The 21,956-nt window shown below is 31.9% G+C and overlaps 4 protein-coding genes and 1 long non-coding RNA gene across 11 annotated transcripts; 2 read left to right on the forward strand and 3 right to left on the reverse strand.

Annotated features, from left to right (window-relative positions):
- Positions 1-1,061: 1,061 nt before the first annotated feature.
- Positions 1,062-4,369, forward strand: LOC141717737 (putative xyloglucan 6-xylosyltransferase 5). Its single transcript, XM_074519925.1, has 2 exons — positions 1,062-2,761; positions 4,026-4,369. The coding sequence occupies exon 1, from the start codon at positions 1,365-1,367 to the stop codon at positions 2,724-2,726; it is 1,362 nt and encodes a 453-aa protein (XP_074376026.1). The 5' UTR covers positions 1,062-1,364; the 3' UTR covers positions 2,727-2,761; positions 4,026-4,369.
- LOC141717738 (uncharacterized) lies at positions 4,024-5,173 on the reverse strand. Its single transcript, XR_012573744.1, has 2 exons — positions 4,676-5,173; positions 4,024-4,565 (listed from the first exon to the last, which is right to left on the reverse strand). It is a non-coding gene; the product is annotated as an uncharacterized LOC141717738 (long non-coding RNA).
- Positions 5,174-6,638: 1,465 nt separating this feature from the next.
- On the forward strand, positions 6,639-13,906 carry LOC141716650 (tRNA(His) guanylyltransferase 1-like). 7 transcript variants are annotated; one of them, XR_012573279.1, is made up of 11 exons: positions 6,639-6,888; positions 6,996-7,040; positions 8,783-8,952; positions 9,101-9,186; positions 10,894-11,147; positions 11,807-11,938; positions 12,302-12,471; positions 12,894-12,979; positions 13,068-13,175; positions 13,322-13,409; positions 13,602-13,906. XR_012573279.1 is itself a non-coding variant. In XM_074518841.1 (9 exons), the coding sequence occupies exons 6-9, from the start codon at positions 12,264-12,266 to the stop codon at positions 13,773-13,775; spliced, it is 576 nt and encodes a 191-aa protein (XP_074374942.1). In that variant the 5' UTR covers positions 6,639-6,888; positions 6,996-7,040; positions 8,783-8,952; positions 9,101-9,186; positions 10,894-11,147; positions 11,807-12,263; the 3' UTR covers positions 13,776-13,906. The 7 variants fall into 7 exon arrangements, 4 of the variants coding, with proteins under 4 accessions (XP_074374942.1, XP_074374943.1, XP_074374944.1 ...); XR_012573280.1 differs by having other exon boundaries at positions 11,878-11,938; XR_012573278.1 differs by having other exon boundaries at positions 11,807-12,471.
- Positions 13,907-14,320: 414 nt separating this feature from the next.
- Positions 14,321-15,027, reverse strand: LOC141717739 (copper transporter 6-like). Its single transcript, XM_074519926.1, has one exon. The coding sequence runs from the start codon at positions 14,931-14,933 to the stop codon at positions 14,457-14,459; it is 477 nt and encodes a 158-aa protein (XP_074376027.1). The 5' UTR covers positions 14,934-15,027; the 3' UTR covers positions 14,321-14,456.
- Positions 15,028-16,291: 1,264 nt separating this feature from the next.
- Positions 16,292-18,635, reverse strand: LOC141716651 (F-box/kelch-repeat protein At3g23880-like). The gene has a single exon (XM_074518845.1). It carries the CDS (start codon positions 17,437-17,439, stop codon positions 16,330-16,332), a length of 1,110 nt encoding a protein of 369 aa, XP_074374946.1. The 5' UTR covers positions 17,440-18,635; the 3' UTR covers positions 16,292-16,329.
- Positions 18,636-21,956: the final 3,321 nt, after the last annotated feature.

Below are 21,956 nucleotides of genomic sequence, written 5' to 3' on the forward strand. Positions count from 1 at the left end.
GTCCAATACAAATAGGAAACGTTTTTTGGGACGGAAGGGAGGGAGGAGTAAATTGAAAACAGTATTTTATGTTTTACTAATACGTTCCCCTACATGGGTATTTGAATAATGTTATTAGCAAAGAAAATCAATATATATTGATGAAAAATGGGTCATGTGTGATGACTAAAAATCAAAATAAAGTGATAAATTAGACGGCAGGTGAGTTAAATTAGTCTGCATAAAATGTACTACTACAAAAACATAGGAAGGGGGGGGGGGGGGCAGGGGCACATGGGCTTTAAAACAAACATGATCCAGATGTATGGGGCCGGATCCTACTACAGAAGATCGGATCTTCTTCTTCTTCTTCTTCCCCCAATTATTATTAGCTTTATTTTGTGTTTGTTAAAATATTGTGATTATTAGTTTAAAATATTGATAAATATCTTGAAGCGTTATCATTTTGATTCCAAAGCTAAGTGCTCTCCCACGATTCTATGCTCCCACTTGTTGTTGTTGTTTTTTACTCGTCCCTCTTCAATCAAACCAGACCACTTATCTCTTCATTTCCTACCAATCCCTGTAATCCCGGAGATATACATTTTGTCATAAGTATAAATTTCAGCAAATTAATAAATAAATAAATTATTCTGCTACTATTTAAACTTCATTATACTCCTATATATCTACATAAAGTCATGTATTACAAATTGGTTTTACAAAAATTTCCCTATACGCCTAATCTTATATTTTTATCAGGAATATTATCAATTACTCGAGTTATTTATAATCATTCACAAAAAAAAAAAGTTAAAGTATCAAACGACTCACAAAATTGTTTTTAAATGTTAGTATTTAAGTTGCATTAATATTAATTTTTAAAATTTAAAATTAAGAAAAGGTGACAAAATTAAAATAAATTGAAAAAAATTATCGTTATTAATATTTAATTTAGCAACTTGTATATTTTAAATTCGACTTATAAATTAGATCGACAAATATTCTGTTTACGAACTTTAGTATGCATTTCTTTGGTTAAAAAAAGGGTAAGCCTCGGCAGTAAGAAGCTGAACACGTTAAGCCAGCCCGTAGACAGCGGGATTGTCCCTGTTTCATTCAAATTTCAACCCCCCCTTCCTCCTCCCCACTCTTCCAAGACTGGCCCCACACCTATCAAAATCCAAGATCACCAAAGTACAGTCGGTGCCTCTTCAAACCCAAATCATCTACAATACAATTCTCTCTTTTTTCTCTCTCAGACCTTTTATCAAACACCTTCCACCATATAAACCCCAAGCTCAATTAACACACACAAACATACATATAACTCCAAACCCATGTCAAACAACAACTAAGAAACAAAATTCACTACTTTTTAGAACATGGGTCTTGAATTTTTTACTGCACAGAAACGAGGCTCAGCTCAGCTTCCCAGCACAACCACCCCCAAAACCGCCGCCAGATCCGTCGCCGCCGGCAGAACACGCAACCGGAGTGTTCTCAAGACATTCAACAACATTAAAATCACTATTCTGTGCGGGTTTGTTACTATTCTTGTACTTCGTGGTACTATTGGTCTAGGTAATTACTCTACTGAGACTGAAGATCAAACCCTAGCTGAAGAAATTAATCGGATCCTAGCTGAGATCCGATCCGATCATGACCCGAATGATCCAAATGACCAATTTGATCAGCAACATGATCTTAGTTTGAATGAGACTTATTCACTTGGTCCCAAGATTGAGTCTTGGGATGAAGATAGGAAAATTTGGTTGGATCGAAACCCGGATTTTCCTAATTATGTTAATGGTAAACCAAGAATCTTGCTTGTTACGGGTTCACCTCCGGGTCCTTGTGATAACCCGATTGGGGATCATTATTTGTTGAAAGCTGTTAAGAATAAGATTGATTATTGTAGGTTACATGGTATTGAGATTGTGTATAATATGGCTCATTTGGATATGGAGTTAGCTGGGTATTGGGCGAAACTTCCGTTGATTAGGAAATTGATGTTGGCTCATCCGGAAGTTGAGTGGATTTGGTGGATGGATAGTGATGCTTTGTTTACTGATATGGTGTTTGAGATTCCGTATGGTAAGTATAATGAGTATAATATGGTGATTCATGGTTACCCTGATTTGTTGTATAATCAGAAGTCGTGGATTGCGTTGAATACCGGAAGTTTTTTGTTTAGGAATTGTCAATGGTCTTTGGATTTGTTGGATGTTTGGGCGCCAATGGGACCTAAGGGACCGATTCGTGATGAGGCAGGGAAGATTTTGACGGCGAATTTAAAGGGAAGGCCAGCATTTGAGGCGGATGATCAGTCTGCATTGATATACTTGTTGATATCTCAGAAGGATACGTGGATGAATAAAGTGTTTGTTGAGAATTCTTATTATCTTCATGGATATTGGGCAGGGCTAGTGGATCAGTATGAAGAGATGAATGAGAAGTATCATCCAGGATTGGGAGATGAACGGTGGCCATTTGTCACACATTTTGTGGGGTGCAAGCCTTGTGGTAGCTATGGTGATTACCCAGTTGAGAGGTGCTTGAAAAGTATGGAGAGAGCTTTTAATTTTGCCGATAATCAGGTTATTAAGCTTTATGGGTTTAGGCATAGGGGATTGTTGAGCCCTAAGATCAAGAGAATCAGAAATGAGACAGTTACTCCTCTGGAGTATGTAGATCAGTATGATTTTCGACACTCGGTGCAAGGAGAAGTTGGATCAAACAGCTAGCATGTAACAATACTCAGACACAAAAATTTTCTTAGGTATTGATTTTCACTTAACCTGTCAAAATTCAATGTTAATTAATATTTACTCCTCTCTCTATATTTGGCATTTAGCATTTCAAAAGTATAGTTGCTTTTTATTATATGCAAATTTTGTCATATACCAAACACAGGTTATGTTCATACTAGCACTGATAAAGAAAAAATATATATGTTTACATGAGAATAAGGATTCTAAGGTTAACCTTAGGATATTTTTCCTAAGGTCATCACAAATACATGTAAACAAGTAATCCTAATAATTTTTTATTAAATATTTACTTACCATATATTTTGCATGTCTTTGAATTAGGAAAGTAAGCAATTTGATAACAAATATAATACACTCAAGTCAACCATTACCTTAGGAAATTGTCCTAAGGTTAACCTTAAGATCCTTATTCTCATGTTTACATATGAAAGGAAAAGAAGAAATTATCTCATCAATCAGTTAACCTTGCTGCCTCCATTATTATATGTGATGACAAATTGGTAATAGTGGGAGTAGATTCCTGCAAGTTGGTGAAACTACTCCATCTGATCTGAATGGTCAGTGGAGGTGTAAAAAGCTTGAAACAGTGCATGACCAACCATTCCGTTTGTGTGCAATATGAATTCGCCTGTATTCAGAGTAGACTCTACCTATAAGGTGTTGAAGCTACTTCATTGTTGCTTTTACATTGGTCATACGAACATAAAAGAAATAACTAGCTTTTACATTGGTGGTTTTTGGCCTTTCTCTGTGCTAAGCATCTATTTTTTTGAAAGATTTTTGTTGCTGATACAGTCCGCAGACTACAGGTTTAATCGACACCCAATTTATTTAAAAATGAGAAAACTTGTTTATATTTGTAGCCTTTTTAAGTTATAACTAAAAGATTTCCTGATCTGTTACAATTATGGATGTGATAATGACCTTTAGTCTTTCATAGTACCAATGCACACTTAAGCTTCGAAGTTTAGACTTGCCGAGTTTTGGCAAGGATGGCAATAGCAGTATAGTTCATTATCAGTTCCCAGTTGGTTCTATAAGATACATCTAAGGAGGTGGATGAGTTTAAAAAAATTTAAGAAGCTAATGACTTCAGTATAGTCTTGTTTTCCCTGTCCTCGCTAGGATATTCTTTCAATTTGGTACCTGCCAGACAGATTCCCTTTCCTCCATGATGTCACATTTTTGAGTTGTGATATTTTTTAACGTGAACCTTGAAAGAGAACCTTTTGCTCTCTTAATGTTCCTAACTTGAATTCTCATCTTTTGCAGTGCATCTAATACTCTTTCACTGGTGGGGCAGATGATAGATTATCTCCTTCACGAAGGGTTTACAGATTTGATGCTTTTGCGAGTTGCTTTTGGGAACTCTTTGTGTGGGATCTTGTTTCTAAAGCTACATGCATAGAAGAACCTGAAGCTATTTTTGTTTATTCAGGGTATATGTTAAATGAAAGAATTTGTAGATTTTACATTTGTTTACAGCAGTGTTTGCACCTCCAAATGGAGACGACAGGATAACATTGGCCAGCACACTTGTACCATTACAACTACATGAGCAACTTTCAAATTCTATTACATTCCAAATGGAGAAGACAGGTTTTCACTGGCCATCATACTTGTATCATTACCATAAAGTGAAAAAATCAAATTCTGTTACATCATGATTCATATCATTACATTACAGAATTTATGAATTCGATTCGATGTAAGAGAGTACCTGGAAGAGGTGGAGCCATTGTTTTATGTTGCCCTAGGACCGCACAAAAGTGTATTCATCTGCGAGATTTGACGCATTAGTCTACTGATCTCCTGCCCAGAAACAAAATTCCAGTACAACACCAAATTAGTCGAAGCATTTCGTTATAGACAGTTTCAATACAATACTAGTTCTGTACACAAGGCTGAGCCAATTGATTTACCTCATCCCTTTCTGCAACAATCCTGATCAAACCATCGCGACTTTCTTTCAGCAATGCCTGACGACGTCTCTGAACCCTTAAATACCAGAACACCAACAACAATACTGTAACCGGAGAAAATACAACCGAAATGATGTTGGAGACGGAGTAATTCAGAAGCCCGGAGTGAATGTAATCGATACTCCGATGCATAAACTTGAACCATAAGTTCCAACAACGGGTTACGTTAAGCCGAGAATTTGGAATGTTGGAGGGACAAGTTGTAGGCTTAAATTGATGCAAAGACTGAGGGAATTTTTGTGAGTGAATGTGAAGGCCTTCGTGGTTAATTGGGGGGAACACGATGTTGTTTAGGATGGAGCTCTGGTTGTCTACACCAAGCATTGAAGATTCATCAGTCCCTGGAGATTCAGATTCACTAGATTCCAAATCATAAGTGGTGTCTCCCATAACTAACCCTTCCCTTCCTCGTACGCCCACCACAGTTTCTGTCTCCAGTTTAATCCTCGTCTATCAAGTATTTTTTTTAATGTAAGAAAAATTTAGATACTAATCTGACATTTGTTTGAAAATTATATTTTTTCAACAAGGATTTGTGTGCATAGATTAAACACTAATTTGGGAATTGTTGGGAATTGTTGTAAATGCAGGAGTACGTAACATTTATGATTGAAGGCACATAAAAAATATGTTTCAACAAAAGAGTTAAATTTATTTTACAAAAGAGGAGTGAGATTCAAATTTAATAATTACGATAATATTATTTTGTTATTAAATTTAACAAAAGTATTATATATAAATACTTCTTCCGTCCCTCCCAATTGTTATCGTTTCTAAAAGGATGTCCGACACGTATTTTAAGATAAATATAAAATATAGTTCTATAATTTTTTTTAAAAAAAAATTCTTTTTTTGAATAAAAGTTTAAACATTTTATTTTTGTTCAGAAAAAAAAAATAAAAAAATTTATAGAACTATACTTCACATTCATTTTAAAATGTGTGTCGGACATTCTCTAAAAAACGATACACTCTCTAAAAAATGATAACAATTTACCGGAACCGAGAGAGTAGCATTTTACAATTTGTAATTAGGCTTAATTATAATTTTGCCCCTAAAATATAACATGATATATAGATTATAATCTTGAACAAAAAAATTGTTCATTTTGACCCCTTAACTATATGTTGTGTACACTTCAACCCTTTTGCTAAATCTTTTTCCAATATTATCCTTAAAGGTTGTATACTTCAACCCATAAGTTATGAATTTTGTACACTTTAATCCTTTAATATTTTTTAATAATTGTTTTCATTCTTGCAAAAAATTATTTAAAATTATTTAATTAATAAGTAAATTTTTAATTATATTATTTATCATATTAATTAGTTTATGCAATCAAATAAGTTTTAATTTATATTGGTTATAATTGCATATATCCTAAGATTTTAATAGTATATTATAATTTTACCAATTTTTATTATAGGTAAAATTTATAATTTTTGTAAGATTCACCGAAAGTAAACTAAATTTAATAATACATAAATAATTAGTATATTATACATTTATATATATATATATATATATTATTTAATAAATAAAAAAATACAAGAAAATGAATGACGAACAATGTTTCCCTTGAATTATGTGATTGCGGACATAATAACCCTAGATATTGAGAGCAGTATTGGAAGAAATTTTTATAAAAGGATTAAAGTGAACAAATCTTGAAGGATTAAAATAAACGATTTTTTTAGGAGTTTATGTGTACGGCTGTCATAATTTAAGGGTTAAGTTATAATTATTACCTGTAATTATTACAAATATTTTTTAAACTGAGTAAAGTACATTTTATCTCAACTAACACAAAATAAAAAATATATTGTTTTAAATTTTAATTTGAGTTATAACCTGATTTAAAAAAAATGAGTTATAAAGTTATAACTACAAAGAATTTCGGAAATTGAATCGATTGAATGTCAATTTCGATTTTTTAACAAAAATTCCTAATTAGTCATGCCCGCCATCTGTTTGACAAAGTTCCCTGAGAAAAAAACACATAAACTGAACTAACTAACAACAATGGCAACCGACAAATTTACCAGATTTTCTCAAATGCATGAATTTGATCAACACAATGACGAGAAACCTTTGAATTTGACGAATGCTTGTGTAACTGCAGTGTTAAAATAGTATACTGATATCGTTTTCTCGTATGGTTTTCGTGATGAGTGCAGATTTATTATCTCATTATTATGACCTCATTCCATCGTTTTTTGTTAAGAAATTGTGTAATTGTTTTTTATGTTTGTTGTTGCAGTTTTGTTTTTAGTAAAGGAACCAACTTTCATCAAAGGAGGGCCAGGTAAATAGTGATCTTGTTGTATTTTGGCTTTGCATGTTCTTTTCTCGTTGCTCGTAATCTCTTACACATTGGTTTAGTTTTTGTCTGACTCGAGTGCTTAATGAAATATCATAATGTTACAGTTAAGTTTGTTATACTGTTTAAGGAATTTTAGCTTCTTTTTTTTGTGTGTGTGTTGAATGTTTTTAGCTCTCTTTCACCTCGAGATATTTCAGTTTCATAACCGGTAATTCCGGTAATTCATTAGTGTGTATTGTATGAAACCTTAGCTGATTGATGTTGATTTTGCAGCAAAATTGTCCCTTGCTAGAAATTAAATTGTAAGAATTTTTTTAAAATAAAAGATGAATCTTTGTGAACAATGTGGATATCATTTGAAAATGGGTAGTTCAGATAGAATTGAACTTCCGTTCGGGGAATTGAATTTCATTCGGAAGAGGAGCCTGACAGATAGTATTGATTCTTGTCAATCAAAGACATGATTAACTATTTAGCAAAAAAAAAAAAAGACATGATTAACTGAAGTAGTTTGAACAGGCATTGGCTAATTAAACGGTATTCCCATAGCACTTGGGATTATGGATTCTTTCTCAGCTTTTGGGGGAGGGGAGGGTTTTGCTCTTCACATCTAAATTTTGTAATAAATCAAAGAACATTATATTCCTCATAAGAAGTTGAAATCTCATCCTGTAAGTTAAGGACAAGTTCATATATTCTACTCTAGAAGCAAGTAATTAGTGTTGAAGCCTTTGCCGAAATATGATATGGTAACACATATGAGAAATTTCTTGTGTTACTTGTAATCCTCATTCCTCACGTTGAGTTATCTTTCACAAAAAGAATAACCTATGTCTCACCTCAATTTCTCGTGTTACACCTCAATTTCTCGTGTTACTTGAAATATGATAAATACGTAAAAGAATTGGTGGTTGTTAGAGATGCAAATAAAATCAAGATGACAATAAAAAAGAAAAAATGCACATACTTTAGTCTTTAGGTGTTTACAACAGGAAAAAAAGTCACCTTCACAGATTGCATTAATATTGGCCAGGTGTGCTCTAAAGAAGAAAGAAGAGCTGGTGGGATATTCTTCCAGTCCAAACTCACCAAGTCAGTACGAACAATTTAGCCCCTTACTGGCCTATCGATTTTTCCACTTCCCCGTTTTCCCAGTAAATTTCTCCGCCTCGACGCAGAATGAACTTCAGCTTCTCTGTTTATCCTCAACTATACCTTTTGCTCGAGATTCAGTGTTATGGATTCATTCTTCTGCTTTCGCATATATTGTTAATACTTCTATCATATATTTTTTAATCAGACATCATTTTATTCTTTCTCCTCTTTCGGATTATCTTGGCCTCGTGATATTAATCTAGGCCGTCATACAGTTCAGGTAAGGGACTAAGCTGGCGCATCATAGTAATCCAAATCCAAGGGACATGAATGATGAAACTATGAAAGTGCTACAGCAACAAAGAGAACCTGTACTCTTTCGAACTGTTTTAAGGAAGAAACGGCAACTTTGGACTTCGGTTTCTTCACGAACAACCATAGCTCTATTGTTTAATATATATCGATATATTAGGGGGGGGGGATCCGACTGCTAAAAAATTAGATATTATACGCCTTCCCAGAACTCAATTAACTCCACAATTTTCTATGAAATTGCATCATGGTTAACCTTTTTTTACCCACCATTGTGAATTGCATATATTCTTAGCTACTTGATATTGATTTTGCAGCAAAATTCTTTCGCTCATTGTTTCTCTCTTCACATCCAAATTTGTAATATTTTGGAAATATTACATTCCTCAGAAGGAGTTAAAATCACTTCCTCAAATTCAATCACGGATCATATGTTGTGCGTCTGTAGAGGTTCTTCAGACATATCTTGCATGCCGACAGAGAGAATGTAAGTGGTAACAACAATGTGAAGAATCAGAATTGATATGCTACTTATCGCATGTGCTGCCTTGGCTAATAAATCCATACATGATTATATCTAATTCTTTTCAAAATTAATATTACTATTTTAGTAAAATATCATATTATTCTTATAGGCCACACAGAAAACCAACATTATAATTGTCTATGGAATCTGATCCAAAGTGAAAAGACAGAACTAGAAGCTCGAGAAATTTTAAAGGTACTTGCATTTGCTTATACTATCCTGCTTTTTATGTTTTTTGTTCCGCACTCCTTTGATTAATCTTTTCACCTATCATAGGCGTTGGTACTGCATGATTGAAAGTTGTAATTCTCGTGATTTCAAACAAGCCTTTGAACATAAATCCACTGTACATTGACCATGTATTTTGTTTCAATTTTAGACTTGTCTTGCACTATTATTAAATGCTTTGGCAGAATGCAGAATTTGTGCGTGTGTGATCGCCAAAACTTTTCTTGTTTTACTGCTTGTATCTACTTGGTTTCGGAGAGTAACGTGTAAAAGGGATGCCCTAGCATATGCTCTACGATAACTGTTTTATTGTTAACTGACGGGTTGAGCTATGCAGGAAGCAAATAAGAACTTATTGTCCAATATAGCACTCCACATGAGTTAATCATTACATCAAAGGCATCAACTTAGACCTTGTTCTGGAGTTTCTTCGCTTGCAACCCGAAAAAATTAATATTTTCCTAGACCATACTTACTCTTATCGCTGAACGAACATGAAACTTTATTGCTCAAGTTCTTAGTCAGGATCCAGATATTGTACATGAGTTTAAATAGAGAAAAAGGAGCATTGGGAGAATCAAGAAAGTCTGAGAAATATTTAGAAGATATATGGTGTAAGGAGGATAAAATGTTAATAGAAAACACGGTGAAAATGAATTAAAGATTAAAATTTAAAAGAGTTGCAAAAATATAGAGAGATTTATAGAGAGGTAAAGGTAGGTAAGTTTTTTGTTTCTTGTATGTAGTAGCCACATTGTGATATCTTGAAATTTGTCATCCTCATTATGAATACAATTGCATCTCTTTTGAAAAAAAACTAAATTCCCTCGTCTGAATGTGAACTGGATGATTATTATTATGTACAATTTTATCTATTAAAGACATTATCTGGTCTTACCTCTATCTTTAAAACATTAAAATGCGTAAAAGCCAGTTGTTCTAGTATGTTTCTTGTCTCCAAACTAAACATCTTGCACTTACCTTATGTGGTACCTATATCTGTAGGGAACTCTTAAGCAAGACAAAAATGAGCTGTTATTTCAATAGTTTAAAATTGATCACAAGCTAATCTATAAAATGTTTCGTCAAGGATCCAGTGTTCTCAAGACTGAGGTATTATCCATGCCAATGTTTATTGTTATAGTGTTCTAGTTTCACTATATTTTGGTCGGAACGTATTCATTGTTATTATACCTACTTATATTATAAACATAAACCTCAACTTATCTCAACTTGTCTCATTATCTACCTATCACATTCAAATATTATATTCAAGGCATTTATCAATGAACTCGTATTAAATTAATTTCTAATATTACTGATTGCATCCTTGTTAAAATATCTTCCGATTCTCAAAGAAAGTTGGACTACATCTATACGAAAGTGACAATTGAATATTAAACAATTTGGGCCGGATAGTTTGTAAGTTAGCAGTTAGCACATAAATGATTTTATCTTGTTAATTAATAAGGCATTATATAGCTTGCAGCTTATGAAGGATCAGTTTAAATAATTATTGACTTAAAGTGATGTGGAAAATAATATAACCTAACTGTAATGATAAGAGTAGGGAGGGTCTTGAAGTGCATTCTTGTTTGTATTGCAATGCTTAGATTTCATCAAACCTTGAAATTTAATGTGGTACAATAAGTTACTAATTGACTTATTTCTCAGATTGGAGCAATCGTGAAGTATATCAGTGAGACTCCTGTTAAAAGATTGCGGAAAAATGTTATTGTAGAGCACACTGAAAATATAGCCTCACGAAGCTTTTGGAACAAGCATTCTTGTTTAGTAAAGGAGATAGGTAGCTTTATAGTGGACAACAACAATATCAAACCAGAGTTTGTCAAGCCCTTCATATTTGAGAATAAGTTCATGCCATCTACCTGTATTGTTTTCAGAATAGATGGCTGCCACTTTCACAGGTATATTTACCCTACTATATATGTGTGTGTGTGTGTGTGTGTGTGTTTATGTTTATTTCCTTTTCTTATATTGACTCAGAAAGTAATGATTCGGTGGCCTGGAGTCGAATTCCATATAAATTTCGTCTTAAATTCTGTTGGTAAATTCATATTAAATATGACTACTTCTCAACTGAATAGTTATTGCTTGCGGTTATATGATTCATTCCCCTTTTCCTGTTCAAACCCTTTATCTTTCTGTTAATCCCTCTTTTGCCCCTTTTACTCATGATGTTGACTGAGCTCTAATTGCTGTAGGAGCTATACCATTTGCTCTTCTGCTTCTTCCTAGAACAATTCAGCATTTTGTTTGGTTTATGGTGGTGCATTACAATTTAAGATTTTTTATACTCAGTTGTAGATATTTGTTCCATTTTAGCCAAGCCAAAATGGTAGAAGAATATGGGTGTTGGGTGCATATTGTCTAGTTAGAAGCATTGGGCAAATACAAATTTATTTTAGAAGAAAATTAACCGAATTTTGACTTGCTAAAGTATTTATATTCTTCTTCTAGATCCCAAAACATAATGATTTTTTGACAGAAGTGCAGCATGGTGTTGTATATCGATATAATTATGTCAAATCTGGATTTTGAAAGTTTAGCTGATGGCTTTTGCTAGGTTCTCTTAGATACATGAATTTGAGAAGCCAAACAATGAGCAAGCCCTGAACCTAATGAATTCATCTGCAGTTGCAGTGCTAAAGGAATTCAATGATGTAGTATTCTCGTAGGGGGTGAGCAACGAGTACAGGTATTTTGTATTTTTTTGGCACATTTATTAGACCAACCTTTCTTTAGTCTCATGTTTGCAGCTTCGTTTTGAAGGTAGATTTTCTGCTCTATCAAAGGCGTGCTAGGTACATACTGTTATATAAATTATCTTTTACTCTGTACAACAACATATCGGAAGTGAACTAAAACTGGGTACAGAGTTCTCAACTATATCCCCCTCTGTGAAATTTCATTTGTCATATTCCATGAGAGCAGTTTGGTCACGACTTGCGTTTCCATTAGATGACATTTACCCACTCTCTTATCTTGCTGTTATTGCATCTTCGGATGTCAGCTAATTATCCATGCCTAAGATACTAATATATGTGTGTGTATGTTTCAGCTACAGAGTGTCAGCAATTTTGTCATTATTTTCTGCTGTTTACGTCAGGAAATGGGGACACTTTTTTCCTAATAAGAAGTTAAAGTGCACACCCTTATTTGATGGCCGTGCTGTGTGCTACCCCTCCTCTAATATTCGTCAAGATTATTTGGCATGGAGACAAGTTAATTGTATGTCCTTTTCCTTTTCTTCTTAATACTGCATAAGTATTGAAACTGTGTCCTGCATATCAGCATTGTCATTGCCTTGTTGCTTTATATTTAAGGAATAAAAGATCTTACTATTTAAAACCAGAAGTTTGGGAAGAGGAAAAATGCCAAGATGCTTATTGTTTCTTTTGTTTGGCGATGAGAACTATATATCTGTACTTTTCTATTGGCCCCTGCATGCGTGTGTTGGCGGAATTTATGTTTCTCGTCTTTGCAGAGAGATAGCTACTCTGTTTTGTGCATCTTTTTCTGCTTATTATGTGTACTCGCCTATCAATAATGACAGGACAAACTAAACAAAAACAATTCATTTAAAGTGTATCTTCTGTTACCGAGACACTTTCCTGTTTCAAATTCTATATCACTTTCCCCTGGATTTGCAGGCCACATCAACAACCAGTATAATAACTGTTTTTGGGAGTTGGTCAAATTAGGAAGGACTAAACAGAAAGCTCGGAAATATTTGATGGTGTTTCCTACCTCCACCCCCATATTCTGAATGAAATTCCTGATTCCGTACACTTGCAGTTTCTTATCTGAGTCCTTTGAATATGCAGGTTACTCAAACAATTGAGAAATATGACCTGCTTGCCCAGCAATTTAATATAGACTACAGTAGATTACCGATCATGTTTTGCAGGGGATATTCTGTCTTCCAAGAACAGGTTAACTCAATCTCTTTCGTGCTCCTACAAATATATATACCCGTTAATTTCACTGACAGCTACACATTAAAGCGAACTAAATCACAGAAATAACAAGTCATCTCCCACTATTAGTTACTACAATACTGACCAGCACTAATTTATAGTTGTAGGATTTCTTCACACTCTGAGATTTGATGTTGAATTAACTGGCTGGAAGTAAAATATCGTTGTAAGATGCAGCCTGATTCCCAAGTACGTTAGCCATTATTCATTCATTCACCAAGCACTTATAGACGTTAAGGGGTGTGCAAAAATAATTTTTCATTTTAATCCATGTAAAGTTGTCATGTATTTCATTTCTGTTTCCTATTCACCTGCAATGTTGGTATTCCCTCTGTCCCATTTTAACTGCTTTTCACTTTTTAACGCATCTAATTTTATTAGATTGATAATGGATTGCATATGTGGAATCACCACGAAGTAACCAATGAAGGAACTAAAGGAGAAACTCAAAATAGAGCTGTAATAAAGCACTGTAATATAATAGACCGCAGCTTTTGGGAAGCCAACACAAGCATACTCGCGATATGCCTCTTTAGAGATCCCTGCGGAACATGATCGGGAACAAACACATTTTTCGGTTTATAATATACTTGCATTACAGTGCATATGTTATGAAAAGCTAAATAAAGCTACATGATTCCAGCTTTAAATTTTTGGCCATGATCGTATAGAGGAGCCTTTTAGAATTTTCTCCGATATTCTTTATTTGTGACTGGAAACGCACCATTATGATTGCATATGTGGCTCGCTCTCGTCAGAAGATTGTTTCAAAAGATGACAAATGAAACTGCAATTACTTTGGTAGATTAATATCATTCCTTAAAATTTCCTTAATTTTGCATTTCATTCAATAGAGTTGCTCCTCAAATCAAACAGTCACATATAAAAATGTATTAAGATTTCAGATTTAAAAGCTCTGTTATAGAAATCGTTCAATTTTTCAAAAATTGAGGATAAATCGATCAAAAATATTTGACCGATTCGTGAAGTCGTAGAGTTCTCAAAAATTGCCCGAAAAATCATAAATATCTTTAACCACGGTTAAAAGAACAATGAATTGAATATTAAAAAGAGAATAAGAGATTTTATAAAAATATAAATACATATTAGATAATCTATTATTTTATTGTCTAAAACGGTCTGGTACATTCCTAAAAAGGACAAAAGAAACACATTCCACAATCCATACCAATCCATAAAATTTATAAATGATTAATGCAATAATAGATACATAAATCAACAAGTCATCGGCGGCAAGTCGGTGGTTTTTCCGAGCACCGGCGTGGGAGGGTGTTTCTTAAAAACCCTAGTCCCAAAAAACAAGAAACCAACAGCATGTCCAAACACGGCAACAAGAAAAACACCAACGTTAAAAGACATAAGAGCCAACATAACCAAATAAGCCAACCCTACACGAACCACATGCATGAGAGTCCTAACCAGTCCTGTAGCCACCACACGATCCGAACCTTCCCTTATCAAGTTACAGTTTGACAGCCACTCCACAACAACAGCAAGCACAAACACAAGGAAGAGAGCTAACACATAGTGACCCGAGTGGGATCCGGGCCAGCCTGGGAAGAGAATCAAAGCGTTTTTGCCCCAGAAGAAAGTCATGTGCATCATTTGATGGTCATGTGGGTGCATCATGTTTGTTGTCTTGGTCGGAGGTGGAGACATTCCGGCCATGTCACCGCCGTTCATGTTATCCATGGTGTGCAGAGGATTGAAGAGAGAGTGTGTGGTTTTGATGAGGCAAGGAGAGAGTAATCCATAAATAGGGTTGGTTGGAAGATAGTACAGGATGAATAAGTAATTTATTACTTTTTGATTTGTTAGGTAGTAGTAGTACAAATATGACAAGTACAGTATAATACGGTTAAGTTTTAATTTATTTAATTTTAACTTTTTATTTGCCTTGAATTCACAAAAAATTGTTTTGTCTTAAATAATTAGAGTTATATAGATATATGTTTTAACCATTTCTTAACACCCAAGTTCCTAGTCAAGAAAATTTGAGATTTCTGTTCAATTTTATAAGGCAAAATACCATTATTGTTTGTATCAATAAATCATGATTTTTTGAGGTCTTTGTTGAACTAGTCGTTATACAAATTAGCTGCATTTGAAACAATAGATTTTGGTTTTTTTCGAACTCAAAATTGAGACTTGACCCGATTTTTTAAAAAAAGTTCGTAATTTGATTCAGGTTATCATAATTTCAATTTCGCAAATCAATATCATTTAATAGTGTACAAATAAAAATATTTGAATTTTATTGTTCTGACACAAAATCATCGCACATGTTGCGGGACGACATTCCCATTTGGTAAAAACTAAAAAGATAGCTTTAATGAATATCTTTTGATAGTGTACGAATAAAAACGTTTCAATTTTATTATTTGACACGGAACCATCGCACCTGTTACGATACTCGACCACATTTCTCGTTTGGTAAAAACTAAGAAGATATTGTCAACTACGTTATTCATTCGGTAAAATGATACTCCCTCTACTTTTTATTATATTTATATGAATTTTAACTTTTTGCACATACTTTAATATCCTTTAACTAGATAGTTATATATATTTATTTTATTTTATTTTTTATTAAAAGAAAATAATAAAATCCGTTTTAAGTATTACCTTTGTACATAGTTTTAAATTTGTCATTTAATCAGCATGACTAATTCATCGACCAAGATGGCCAGATTACAGTTGTGACTTTTTTATATCTAACATTAAGTGTTGCCAAAAGTATGAATCGGAATTTGCCAATGAGTGATTAATAAAATAATATGAGTTTCTTAAAAAAAATCAAACAAAACCAGCTAGTCTATACAAACACTAATAATAATTAGTCAGATTTTCAAAATAGGACCAATAATCAATTGTAATCGAGAACTCTAAAATCCTCAAATATATCTACTCATGTTGCAACCATGAAATGAAAAGCATAAAAACTTTCAGAACACACATTTTGGAAACCACAATTTATATAATTAAACAAAATGGAGCAACCTTTAAATTTGCTTAAAATATTTTTTGTTCGTATTTACATGATTGTTTTACAAAACTGGTTTCTACTAGTCTACAATATTGAAGGAACTCATGAAAATTTTGAGGTTGAACAGATTGAAACTAGGCTCTCCTTGTAAACAAGAACTTCTAGTCTGTCCCTCTTGCCATGAACTCCAAGATATCTAATCTTGTCAAGACTATCATCATACAAAACCAGTTCCCTGCAACTATTTTCCAAAATAACTTCTCCATTTTTCCAAAATCCCAATGGTCTCTCCACCCTGGAAACTGGTCCAATGCTAGGTAATCTTGTCCAACTTTCGTTGTCATCTAAACTCTTTATCACCCAAACATCAAACACTTTCTCAACTTGTTTAATTGCATACACTAAAACAGCAACTGATTCACCAAATGGAAGAATAGCCCTTGTTACTCTATCTTCCCCTTCGAGGTCTCTAATGTTTACAGGCAATGCCTTCTTTTTGAACTCTTCACTTTTCATGTCAAATGAAAGAACCAACTCCGTTTCACCATCTTTTGCCCACCAGCAAAATCTTTCATTCTTATAACATGTACTCCAAATGTTTCGATACATTATATTAGCAGGTAGTTCATCATTATATTTTCGCCATGCATCTGTGCTGGCATTATAGATTTCCACTTGATTAACATTTCCTTCATTCTTGGAGCAACAAAACAATATTTGTATCACCTTATAATCATTTGTTCTTGAATCATATCCAAAGCCAATATCACCTCCAAGTACAAATTTTCCCAGTGGACGTGGTATAGTTGATTTTGGGAGCTTTTTGAATTCCCTAATGGCAGGGTTCCATAATGCAATACTATCTGGATAACCATATAAGCAGACAAGTCCATTGCAGGGTCCTAAGAGGCGAATGTGACCGAACGTTTCATTTATAAATGGTGGTGAGTTTTGATCAACAAATGTGTCAAGTGCATTATCTGTTGACAATGAAATTACTCGTTTATTTGTTTCATCATCGCGCCTGCTGATGAGGAGATGAACATTGTCTTTGTTTGTTGATGAGTTTGTCCAATTAATCAAGTGTTTGGAGATAAAATGAGGCTCTTTAATAAGATTGTTCCATGATTTTGAGACACATTTGAATCTTGAAAGAGCTTTTACATGCAGCCTTGACAAAATCTCAGTAAGTGCATCTTCTGGAAAATTCATTTCTAACGTTTTATTGATGAATTTTGTTGTTTGGTTGAAGAAATGTAAAAAGAATGTAGTAATTACAAAAGGAAAGGTAGCCAAAGAATTGCTAAAAGAAATTGAGGTTAGCTTTGCACCTAACCAAAAACATAGAGGGTTGTTAGCCACAAACAAGTTTTATTTTATAGGATATGGATATAATTTTTCATGCCCAATGTATAACAACACAATTGTGGGGCTTAAAATTGTTCACACTTGGTTTTTGTGATGGGTATTTCATGTATCTATGATGTGACAATGAAATATATGTAAAAAAAATGTGAAATTTAATTACAAAAGAATAGTTGCTTTAGTTGCATTTTCAGGCATGAAGCCATCTTCTAAATTTTAGTTACCGGCGGGGGCGGGGATCAGGCGCCAAGTATAACCTTTTACGAGACGCCGGACTTCCTTGAGATCTCATTAGCAAACACCTATATATAAACCGGACTTATATATAAAATAATTATTACATAGATTTTGTGATTCACGTCTATTATTTTTCAATTTCAATTACTGTATTAATAGTTGAAAAACTCGTGTTGTTAAAATAAATCTGAATTGATAATTTTATAAATAATTGTGAACAACCTTCTGACTAAATTATTAAAAATCTTATCGAGGAATGGACAGCATAATGCAATCATATTGATGCGTGTTTCAATTACATGGGATGTAATTTGAACCGAGCCGGTTTAAATTTGAACTCGACTCGATAAAATGGGTTCGACTCGACTCGAACTTGTTATCGAGATCGAGTGTGAACACATTTTCATACTCGATAAAACTCGAGTTGAGGCCGAGTTTTTTTAACTCAACTCGAACTCGATTCGATAAACTCTAACTCGATTTTTTCCTGTTTTTTTTAATATATTTGTATTTTCTAGTTTACGTGTCTTACAATTATCCGGTAAAATTAATTTTACAAGCTAATTTGCTATTTTTTTCATATTTTACGAGGATTATTATACTTTTATTATATTTGGTGAAACTCTTATATTAAACTATTTTGTTATAATATATTTATTTATCTCAACTCTTAATATTAATTTTTGTAATTCAACTTTAATTTTTTCACGTAATAATACAAATTTTCAAGTGACTAATTTATACCCCATGATCAAAATAAATCAACTCCAAGGTAATTATAGGTAATTATGTATATGATATAATACTTACATAATAGGTCAATAACTCGAACATAGACTTTTACGTACTTAAAAATATTCAACTAGTATTATAAATTATTATGAAAAGATATTTTTTTATAAATAAGATAGTTAGAGTTATGTATAATAAATGTTATTAGCATTATTAAAATGGGAAAAATAAATTGAATCGTCCCTTAACTATTGTTATTTTATTGTTTGACTGCATAAACTAAAGATTCCATAATTCAAGTCATTTAACTTTAAATTTTTTTCTTAATTAAGTCCCTCGGTTAAAAGGATTCTAACCGTCATCAAAATCTTGCTCAAAAAAATCTGGTCACCGAAAAATTTTAAATGAGAAAAAAATAGGAAATCTTAAAACACCTTGAAAAAATTAAATAAAAATATCATTAAACCCACAATTAACAAATATATACATATGCATCAATGAAATCAAAAATAGGCTCGATTAAAGGTTTTTTTGGTCAAAACTCAAAAATTCCGGCAAATATTATAGTTCGACCACCGGAAATTTGATATTACACCAATTGTAAAATTCGAGATTAGAAATAGATAGAGTTTGATTTGAGTTTTGATTTTGTTACTAGAACTTGTGAGTTGGGCCTCACTAACACCTTTAATCGGACCATCGATTTTCTGAACCGTTCAAGAACTTAGGAAGAGACACATGCCACGTCAACAAAAGTAACGCCCATTATTGATTTACTGACGGAAGGCTTGAATTAGAAAAATTGAAAGTTAAATAAACTGAAATACACATAATCTTTAGTTTAGGGATCCAAATAATAAAACAACAATAGTTGAAAAATGATTCAATTTATTTTCCTTATTAAAATGTATCCAATATCTCAATTATTATTTTGGTTAATCTTTGACTTGTCAATACATCAATCACACAGTTAAATTTGATTACTCATTATAAATAACTAGTATAATAACCCGTGCGAGGCACGTGTCATTTTCTAAATTTTTTTTATGCATCATGCAATTTATAATGTTTATAGAGCAATTCCAACAACATCCTTATATAGACTCTTGAGTCAAATTTTGAAGAAATGGAGATAAAATTTCTCTCCAACAAGCTCCATGCCCCCCTTTATAATATTAGGAGTTTCGAATGCTTACTCAATTGTAGGAGTGAATATCTCCTTAACTATTATTATATTATATTTTTCTCACCCATTATCTTATATTTAATAAATGAATATAAACAAAGTAGTAAGTGCACGTTTAAAATGAAATGATTAAACTTAATCTGTAGAATGCTGTTAGTATGTTTACAAATAAAAAACTACAAATTAACATATATGTTGAATACAGAGTTGACCAAAATCTTGAATTTTATTTACATAAACTATATGTACTGCTCAATATTATTACTCAGTTCACTACTAACTTACAATTAACCTACTCAATTTAAAAAGATATAAAATGCATAATTGAAGTTATAATGATTTGCAATCATAATATACAATAATGTAAAATTTACATTATTGTTAATATTAAAGTTGATTTTAATAAAAAATATTAGTTTTTGAAATTCAACGTATGCATATACGGGAAAATGTTAGTTTTTTTATATTTACACTACTCTTAACAAAGTAAGATTAAGTTATATGTATGTGTGTGCTAGCATGTAAATTATTGTGTGTTACATCTCTTAGTAAATTATGATAGTTTCAATTATTTATATGCTAAATATCTGATTTATGTACATGTATAATCTTTATTAATATATAGTGAGATAATTGATTATTTAAATAACATAAAATTATAATTATTTAAAAATTAAAATTATGTAATAAATAAATTGCTATAATTTATATATGGTATTCACATTATCACTCACAAACAACCCATATCTAATTTTTACGCAACCGGGTATCAATCATGGTTGTACCATAAAAATGAATTATATACTTTTAAGGCTTATTATTGATATTCATGATTTTTTTCAAGAATTCGAAAGAAAATTGTATTTATATTGTTATTTAAACCGTTTTTAAGTTTTTTTAATTACGACTTTAATATTTCTTCATACAATAATTTGATAACATTTTATACTATTTTTCTAAAATTAAAAAATTTCACTTCGATAAAGTTTTATAAATATCAGTTGAACTCGTTAATTCCTTCAAAATATTGAACAATATATGGTTTTTTCCTTAAATAATATAAAATGCATTGAATCAAATGCTACAATATAGTATAAATATAACCTTTATTTGAATAACTCAAAATATTAAAATAATTCAAAATATTAGTACAATATTATTTTGATCAATAAAAATTACTGATCCAAAAGAATCCTTTTTAAAAAAATTAGTTTTTTTTAAAGTGAAAAATGAAAAATAAATCAATTTAATATATCATCGTAGTTTTAACAAATCTAGTGAGATTTCATTTCTAATTTTAAATATTCTTAAAATTGGGACAAATCTAAAAAAAAAATAACGTGTTACCAAAGAAAGTTAGTAATTTTAATATAAATAATCAATTGATTTATAATCATATAAAGACCTCAAACACATTAGTTTATATTAACATAAGATATTAAAAATTTCACATTATTGGGAAGATATTTTCGCCGAGTTTGTAATTTAAATTTACTAAACGTAGAATGTGACGATATTTTTCGGATGAGTCATGTAGTCAAATTTCGAGTATTTTTTTAACAATTGGTCAAGTTCTAAAATGCATTGACTCATAATAATTCAAACTTATCTAAATATGTAATACCAATATAAGCGATTCTATTTTCAATATTTTAAAAAAAAATTATATATATACATTTTAATTACTTTTTATAATAAAAAATATGTTAAAAATATATGAGATATATTTTTAAACTAAAAAATGATTAATAAATAAGATAATAATCCATTTATGTATTATGCCTAATTTTATATCTGGAATTTAATTCTTTAAAATTAATTATACAAATATTCAACTAACTATTTTTTTTGCGGAATTCAAATAAGTATCTTTAAAGTTAAATAAAATATTCATTTAGCACACTTACATATTATGTGTATGATAAAAAGCACATGTGACAATATGGTGTACTAGTAAGAGGTTGAATGAAATAACTTGAGTTCAATTTCCACAAACTACATTTTTATATAAATATTACAAATATGGGTAATTTAGTCTTTTCAATGAGATATTTTAATCTCATGAAATTATACCATTGTTCTCCTATTATATATAGAAGGGATATTTATAAGTCGTAACCTAGTTGGACCCCTAGTTGGACTTACCGACAAATCATTTTAGTAAATATAAATTTATAAAATTACTAATAGTTTTTTATTCAAGGCGCGA

The sequence above is a fragment of the Apium graveolens genome, chromosome 4, assembly GCF_009905375.1.
Source record: "Apium graveolens cultivar Ventura chromosome 4, ASM990537v1, whole genome shotgun sequence".
NCBI lineage: Eukaryota > Viridiplantae > Streptophyta > Magnoliopsida > Apiales > Apiaceae > Apium > Apium graveolens.